At 39.9% G+C, this 9,365-nt stretch overlaps 1 protein-coding gene across 1 annotated transcript in view; it reads right to left on the bottom strand.

Moving 5' to 3' along the window:
• The window catches only part of LOC115239871, a 25,303-nt gene that overhangs the window by 7,632 nt on the left and 8,306 nt on the right, over nucleotides 1-9,365 (bottom strand). Inside the window, exons 2-7 of the mRNA XM_029814663.1 lie at nucleotides 6,634-6,738; nucleotides 6,450-6,565; nucleotides 5,006-5,165; nucleotides 4,626-4,659; nucleotides 1,490-1,631; nucleotides 991-1,170 (exon numbers count right to left, since the gene is read on the bottom strand). Coding sequence (XP_029670523.1) covers nucleotides 991-1,170; nucleotides 1,490-1,631; nucleotides 4,626-4,659; nucleotides 5,006-5,165; nucleotides 6,450-6,565; nucleotides 6,634-6,700 — 699 coding nt within the window. The 5' untranslated portion in view covers nucleotides 6,701-6,738. The remainder of the gene's footprint in view (nucleotides 1-990; nucleotides 1,171-1,489; nucleotides 1,632-4,625; nucleotides 4,660-5,005; nucleotides 5,166-6,449; nucleotides 6,566-6,633; nucleotides 6,739-9,365) is intronic.

A 9,365-nucleotide genomic window follows, 5' to 3' on the forward strand; every position in this document is an offset into this window, starting at 1 on the left:
TTATATATTTATTAATTGATATTTTATATACATTATAATGAATTTTTTTTAAGCTTCTAATACTTTGTATCATAGATAGGCAGTAACTGAACAGTTTCTCAGTTAGAGATTCAGAAGAGGAGCTTTTAACAAAACTATAAATTAAATAAAAAGGCTAATTTAATTACCTAAAATATTAAAGTAGATTGAACATTAAGCTTGAAAATAGAAGAAAAATGTCGATTCAAACCGGTGTAGATATCAATCGTTGGTTATATTTTGTATTTATCTTTATTTATAGATAATATATTTTTTAAGAGATTATGTTTTCGTGCAAGAACAGGATGCATAACATCTCTCTCTCATACGGTGAGAATATATCTGTTGTGTACAATTAATTATTGTATTCTAATTGAATTGCTATTTGTAAAAGGGTTGACGAGAAATTTCGCAAATGAAATTTTATAGCAAATCTTATTTTTTGCAAAATCTTTACGGAAGAAACGCATTTACGTACGCGAATGCACGCTTCGTGATTCATCGACATGAGGCGTGGTACGAGTTTCTTCTTTTATGGACTCGCGTCTTTCGGTCAAGTACGGTCAGAAAGTAAAAGTACACGACGAGTATCTCACACACACATACGCGTTGCGTTATATTAGTTCGCGTTAGCGCGGTTGACATTGATGACGGTACCCGCGAGATGATCGCGAAATTTAAACGATCTGATGTAACGTAGAGACGCCACACCGGGGATCTCTTCACGATTGCGTAATCGGCGAAAGTCACGTAACGGATAGAATCAATATATTTGTCATCGCGACTTTTACGTGAAAGGAAACCACGCGATCGTTCCTGTCTAATAATGTCCAGGAGCGAGATTAGAGAAGAGAAGACAACAAAAATTGCGTAAGCGAAACGACGCGACGCTTTCTTCGCGGGTTTTTCGATTTCAATTTATTTTTATTTATTTCCGCGAAACGAAACATAAATGAAACACGAAGAACTCACTTGAAGACTGGGCGATCTCAGCAATTTGGTGGCATCCTCGCGACTCTCAAGCAACGTGGCTCGATGCACCAGGGTTTCGGCGGTGTCCCACGCCAGATCACTGGCGGCGTCTTTCGGATCCAATCGCAACAGATGCTGCAGGACACTCAGAAAGGGTATCTCCTGCGGAGTGTCTGCAACCTGAGAGTATACTGCGTTTTGTCAGACGTCTCACTTAACGACGCTCGCTAGCAGTCTCGATCGGCGCTTCGAACTTTTAGCTGGCGATTGATCGATTGGAAATTTATAATTACGAATAATTAACAATTTGACACGATGCCCATATTTTAATGAGACAGACAGGAAGTATAAATTGCGCGCGATTTACGTCACTTTCAAGATTTCGAAATAAAAATTGTTCAAAAATCGAAATCTTTCGCAAAGATTCGTCGAAGAAAAAACTTGTTAAAAATAGTGGTAGACGTGGGGAAGTGTATTAAGAATGCCGAAAGTCGCTCACTTGGCCGAGGATGGCGTAAAAGACGTCCACGTGAGAGGAGAGATCGATCCCGGGCGGTCCGTGATTGGCGAGCTCCTCGTCCGTCTCCCGTTGATCTTCGAAGGCGTTCAGCTGCACCCTCACGTCCGGCGCGTGGCTCTTCCTGCAAGAACAATCGCCACTTTCCTGATCCGAGGATATTTCAAGCCGACAACACACGTTGTCCGCTCTATTTCCGGCACGCTCGACCGCGAGCTTTCTTTAGAGATTCGGTTTCTATTTCCGTAAATTTTCTCTTCCTCCTTTTCGAGAAACATTTTCATGCTTCCACGCGCGTTAATAAGTATTCAAATTTAATGTTTATAAGGAGATTTGGAAATTTTAGACAAAGTTTTTAAGTATTTACTCTGCCAAAACAAGTCGATAAGTTGCCGCGATAAAAATATCATATAAGCGTCAGATTTTATAGGTGGAAAAAGCACTGTCACATCTCATTGTCAGAAGAGATCACAAATCACAAATCTATAGAGAATCCCTCTGCGAGTCGCGAAGCGTTCGAATAGTTTAGACGCGTTCTGTGGACGATTTTGCCATCTCAAAGCGCACGGAAATAGTCGACGGTTTCGTCGAAGCGCGCGAGATCTCGGCACATCAAGAGATCCTCGGATCCAATAAATAGATCGGAATATACAAAGCGCCAGATGCGTGCGTGTTGAATTTTAAAATAAAGATCCACTCGCGACAACTTTTATTTGCAGATACATTTATAATGAAATAAAAATAAATACGTTTATACGCATTAATACTTTAGAAAAAAAAAAAAAAAAATGAAAAGTTTGTCGGTCTCGGTAGATGAAACAACGCGAAACATGCGCGTACGGTAAATTAGTGATTAAAGTTGAAGAGCACCGAGATGACTGGGAAGACAGACGCAATTAAGATTCAAACGGAGAGATAAGTCGAGCATCCAGAACGGTCTGGGAGACTTCCAGCGCGTGTCCTACCGAGATAGAGCGTATACCAAAATACTCGCCGCGACGGTCCAATCCTGCCATCGATCTTCGCCACGAGCAAAACAGAAGCGGATAAAGAGGAACACGACTGCGAACGCCGAGAGCACGGCCGTGACTCACGGAAAGCAATGCCGGCGTTGTTAAGCGTGGAAGAATAAAAAGAAAACGGAAGGAATTCTCCGAGACGCGTCTCTTCTTAAAATACTTGAGATTTTCACGCGCCTCGTGCAGTAAAATATATCTAAATGTGTACACAAAATAAAAATATTTTACATTCCGACAGAGTACATCCAATTGCGAAAATCAACACCGATTTGGAGCGGAATTTTTTCTCCGTTTTTTTCTCTCGAAAATTGCTACCATAGAAATCTCGGTTTCAAGAAAAACAACGAACGAAGAAGCAGAATTGCGACGCGATTCATCAATGATGCGTCGAGGATAATTAACATTCTTTACGACAATTGTCTGGTGCAACCGCGAGAAATATTATGCGACGCGTTGGCCGATCGAGAACAATGACGTTTCTCTTCTCTTTCTTCTTCCTTACCGCTGATGGACGTTAAACGCATCGACGCAGAGATGAAGAAGAGAGAGATGACGACGTATACGGGACGCGGATGATAAACGGCGGCGTTCGATCACGCGGATCTCGTCGAGACGGATTCGGAGGATGCAACGCGGAGGACGCCGGCCGGCCGGTGCATCGTCGCGACGGCGGATGCATTTCTGGCGACGCTACGCGTCGCTGCATCGCGCTGGAGCGGCGACGCGGTCGCAGGTGCATCGGGGTGTCGGTGAGGAGTTAATTCGGTCCTCTCTCGACCCCCCTCTCCCTTCGCAGCCCTTTTTTTATTTCTCCCCCTTTTCCCGTTTCGTCGATCTCCTTCCTCCTCTTCCTATTCATTCAAATATTTACATATATACACATATTTTATATTACTTACATAAATTTCATTATTATTTATTTTATCAATTAAACCATTCATTATAATTAAGATTATCTCCCCTTATTTAAAAAGAGAAAGAGAGGAAGACAGAGAGAAAGAGAGGGTGTGGAGAGAAAAGAGAGAGAGAGAGAAAGCGAGAGAGAAGGAACATGAATTGCCTGGATTCTATTTCTCGCTCATTGGCGCCGCCGATGAAAGCATCATCTCTTCGATATTGCGTCTTCCTATACGCGCTGAATTAATTCAATGAGTATATTTTTCTTCGACCCTTTGAATACGAAAAACTGTCGTAACAAAAGCGATTTCTTCAAGAAAGAGGCACTGATCGTGCGGAGATATATTATCGAGTTTATTTTTCTGTAGATTTGATTTTATCCTTCGCATGGTGAAGCGAACGATCGATATCGTATGATTGCCTTGTACGTACACAAATGTGTACTTTTAGCATAATAGTAGCGACTGTTTGCTCAACAATATGTGTACTGATAAGCGGATAAATACACGACACAATCGCGAAACGTTTAACATTATCGCCTTGAGAGATGCGATCAAAAATGTCGCTTAAAAAAAAAAAGATTTAATTTGAAATAACGATTATATTATTTTATCTAAATAAAAATTAGTAAAATTAATTGCGTATATACAAAGTATTCCAAAACCATCAAATGTTCTTTCAAGAAAGAATTTTATGGTCTATTTGAAGACATAATTTCCCTTATCAAATTGACCAGATAATCTACTCTTAAAAGTATAATCTACATCCGATAGTTTTGGGACACTCTGTATAAGACAGTACAGATAATGTTCTATTTTCGTGCGCAAATTCAAACCTATGAATTTTAGCCGTTCAAGGAATACTTATATAACAAGAAATTAAATTATTCGCGGTTTGTTTTTATTTATTAGAACATATTATTCGGATTATTGCATGCAAATGTGTCTCGGTATTCAAACTCGGTACCGTCACAACGACATCCTCCCTCGTTAGTGAACCATGAATCCTTGGTGTAATTATCTCTAATTACACGGAGTGCGCGTAACATTAAGCGGCGTGCGAAGAAGATGGTGTGGGTACAATAAAGCGTCTCCTTTCGTTCAACACATTCATTATTATTTATTATTCCACAATGTTAAATTAATTAGTGTTAATTAATTAGTAAATACCGCGAATCTGGATAGTCGTCGTAGTGTACTCACCGCAGCTCGTTCAGGATCGGCAAGAGCTTGAGACCTGCAACGGAAATCGCGCATTAAAATCGTCTATAACGATGTAAAAACGCGAATTCTAAATATTTATTTCTTATAAATCCATCTTAAACGCAAAAAAAAAAAAAAAACAAATCGAAAAGGAAGAGAGACAAGAGAGATAATAAATTCTGTGTCGTTTCATTCCCAGACAGCACAAGGATGTCCTTAGGACGTCCAAAGGGCATCCAGGACATACATGTAGGATATCCTGAGGATATCCTATTTTAATCCTCGGATCTCCTCTAGAATTATTGAGAAGATGCGCGATTATGTCGAGCAGAGTTGAGGAAGCTGGCATTCGCCGAGACGTCTCGATTTCTTTCACTCACCGATAAACTCGTTACGAATACGTATGCGATCCTTGAGCACCGGCGTCGAGATGACCAAACAATTTATAAACGCCAGCAATGACGTCTGGTAATCCTCCGCCGTCGCTTTCTGCAGCTCGTCGACCACGACTCGCAATCGATAACGCTCGCCCTTCCGTTCCTATATGCATCCGAATATATAAATCTTAATACAAGATCGCCCGTTATCGTCGCTCGTCTATTCCGGGAAACATCGTCTCGGGATACTCCGCCGCGGGAACAAAGACGTCGGTCAACGTTCTCGCGATCAAGCTCCCCTTTTTTTTTTTTTTTTTTTTCATCAACCTTTCGAAAGACTACTCCTGCGCTATAATTAGAACCCTTATCAAAATCAAAAATTGTCTCCACAGCTCCAACATAGATCCATTTATATCGATCAAACGCGATTTATTCAGCTCTGTACGAATCTCGAACCCCCCTTTTTTTACGACACTATACGCGATATGATGAAAGAGGAACGACTGATAATCTGTCATCCGCGTTCGTTTCTTGAATGTACATGCAAATTGCACGGCAATAAAAATAAATTTCGCAACGCGGTGAGTTCGTGATGGTTAACACAATGGGAACACATTACGGCAACTCACTCTTACTTGTGTGCACGGAGTTAATATTACAGCGTTCTTTCTTTTGTTCATTGAAGGGGGAAGACCTTGAACCGCGTGACTTTTACCTAAGCTCAACGCTCCTCGGGCTATTTTACAACGAGCAGGTACAATGCTCCGTGCTTCGATGCTGTATAATTTGTCGCGAGAGTATTCAGGATGATCGTTCCGAATGGGAATGTCTTCATCGTTCGGGCAAACGGCCGACAAACCGCATTCTCTCAAATGGAATCAGTATATTATCACGAGAGAACAGTGAATAATCACTGATGGTTTCGGTTAGAAAATATTACACTACAAATCAGTGGCTATTTCAATCATCAGTGACATTTGAAAATGTGTCTTGTATTATAATATTATATATGAGATAAATTTATAGAGCAATATATTTTATTAAAGAAATATCTCTGACCAAGTCTTGCTCATTTTTTGTGGATTCATCTTAAGAGTAAAAAGTATAATAATATATATGTAATTATGAATTTCTAAATGCTAGTTTTACACGTTTCATTCTAGATATGTTTGTATAGAGGCTTCCCTCCACAAAAAATATTAATCTAAAATAAATAAAAAAAGAAATACTCTAAATTTATTATTATCTTGCAAATATATATAATATGCTGCCATAATCACATAAGATGAAGCAGCAAAGTTTTTACTGCAGATCAGTAAAATATTCAATGATCTAGTATCACTGTTTTGATGAGCGACTGATCCAGTTTGAGAGAGTACGATACGAGAGAGGAATAAACGAAAATTGCACCTCCGCGAATACGATTTCACCTCAGGATTATAGTCACCTGATATATGTGAAGGGTGTCGATGGCTCTCTGCCTGCCATCCTGACTATAAACGCACAGCGCCGACAGTAGCTCCACGACTCGCTTCTTCACGGACGGACACGCCGTTTCCAGCGCTGCAATCCGAGACGTTTAATACGCAATACGCGGGATTATGGCATCGGAAACGCTGTTAATAATTTACCTGAGGCGAGCTTGACGCAATAATCAGGATTATCCACGATGTAGTCGAGTCCGACGTGGGAATCCATGATGCTGGCTGCATCTGCGGATGCTGGGCTTCCAGTATCTGCAACAGCAGTAAAAGAATTCCGTCAGCTCGCGATACAGCGTCTCTTATAAACGTTATACTTCGCTCTTAATTCAAATTAATTTATTGCATTTGAACGAAATGATCGGTAGGCGCTATTAACGGCAAAGATAAGTTATGAGATAATCGTATTTTGCCGCTAAAAATCGTATCGATCGACGAGATATTAATCGTTTAGGCAAATCGAAATGCACACGTGCGTCTGATTTATAACGCCTGCTTGCTAGCGCTTGTGTTTTTGTGCAATAAACGCTAAATGTATTCCGGTATTCGAGTATCTGCGAAAGGATACGTCGTGTGTTATCGCATAATTCTTCTTAATATCCCATTAAATCGAGACGCCACCGCTGCTGCTGGAAATAAATATTACTGCGTGATAAACGCGCTATGCCAGTTAAAGTTTCGCAATAAACTTTTCTCACCATAATTAATACACGTCGATGTAGAGACGCCCATAAAACGCGCTTTCTACATGCTATCACCTTTTAGTTTCGAAAATCCTTTCAGTCTCGATTTTACGTTAAAAAGAGGGAGTCTTGGTGGAATAATTACATTTTTATTCAGTAGCATACGAATTAATCTAAATTCTTAAAAAAAAAAAAAAACATTTCGAGAAAATTTCGATATCTTACATGCTAAATAGTTTTTTAGTTTTTAGATTTTATTGCTTCTTCTCGTTTCTATCTTTATTACTTTGAAGCAATTAACAAATATTCAATAAATTATTCAGTTAACGACGGTCCCTCGCGCGCGTCGAAAACTCTCGTGAGAATGAAATATAGAACCCGAAAGATAAAAAACGCCACATCAACGAAAACGACTAGTCACGATTCGACAAACACATTCACGTGTATATTACTGCGTGATAAACGCGCTATGCCAGTTAAAGTTTCGCAATAAACTTTTCTCACCATAATTATTACGTCGATGTAGAGACGCCCATAAAACGCGCTTTCTACATGCTATCACCTTTTAGTTTCGAAAATCCTTTCAGTCTCGATTTTACGTTAAAAAGAGGGAGTCTTGGTGGAATAATTACATTTTTATTCAGTAGCATACGAATTAATCTAAATTCTTAAAAAAAAAAAAAAAACATTTCGAGAAAATTTCGATATCTTACATGCTAAATAGTTTTTTAGTTTTTAGATTTTATTGCTTCTTCTCGTTTCTATCTTTATTACTTTGAAGCAATTAACAAATATTCAATAAATTATTCAGTTAACGACAGTCCCTCGCGCGCGTCGAAAACTCTCGTGAGAATGAAATATAGAACCCGAAAGATAAAAAACGCCACATCAACGAAAACGACTAGTCACGATTCGACAAACACATTCACGTGTTTGTCTCTCAACCGAAGTCTGACTCAATGGAGCAAAAAGTAAATTTCCTAAGCGGCGAGGACTGTGATCGCTTTGTATTAAAGCGTGAAAACGCTTCATTTACGGCGCGAAGATTAATGATTCTCGGGACTGGACTCGTAACGCGCGCACAGAGATCGCTCGCCTCATAAAACGGCGAATTCGCAATAACAAGCGGAGTGGATCGAGGTCTGAAGAGTGAGGTCTAGGTTGAAGCGAGTGTCTCCATAGCGGCCCGTGCGTGCCCGGACATACGCATCGAAGCTGAGCTCGTTACACGGATCCGTACGTTCCGTATACGATTTCGTCATCAAGAGGAAAAACAGACCAGAGGTTGAAGGAGAAGGAAAAGCGATGGGAATGAAACGTCCTATGTGTAATATCAAAATTTTGGTGTAATGTAACGAATATCGATATGTTTGCCGAAAATTATATATATTATAATTGTCAACAGTTAAACAATGGAACAAAACGAATAATTTCCTCGTTTGAAAGAAAATTCGAGATATATTACGTGCTTCTTAGGCCCTGCGCACAATAGAGAAAATATTAGGAATAGGAATAAAATATTAAATATCAGGAGGAGCAATTTGGAATTATTTTACTTCAAACGAGGGAACGGAATGGATTAACGCATAATGAAATAAAAAAAATAATTAAAAATAGAAATAATTAATCCATTCCTTTTCCTTGTTTGAAGTAATAAAATAATTCCAAATTGCTCCTCCTGATATTTAATATTTTATTCCTATTCCTAATATTTTCTCTATTGTGCGCAGGGCCTTAGTAATGTCGCGTTCGCGATACGAACGCCGTATCGCCCCGCGTCCCACCGGATATAGGCGGTTAACGGAAAGGAGCGAGAAAGTCATTGTGACGCAGGAATGGAGCGAGACGGGCGGAGTGAGAGTGCGTAGGAAAATGGAGAAGGAGCGACAGGCCGGGTAGTTTCGATAGTAGCGAGATAGGTAGCGACGGGATTAAGATGAATGTATACATACATTGTACACACGGCGTATATATACTCATTAATACGATCGATTCGATACCTTTACGGTATATACAGGGCGTTCCAAAAGAACCGAACGTCCACTTAATGGCCCGGATTCCTTTTGGGGACTCTAAGTTTCTTTTCTTTTTTAATAAAAAAAAAGTTAAAATTTTTTTTTTCGTAATAAAAAGAAAGTTCGCGCGATTCTCGCTCGATTCCATCGCTAAGCGATCGCGCTCGCGCGCGCCAGAGAGGAA

This window comes from Formica exsecta, unplaced genomic scaffold (assembly GCF_003651465.1).
Source record: "Formica exsecta isolate Colony F162 unplaced genomic scaffold, ASM365146v1 scaffold4, whole genome shotgun sequence".
Taxonomy (NCBI): Eukaryota; Metazoa; Arthropoda; class Insecta; order Hymenoptera; family Formicidae; genus Formica; species Formica exsecta.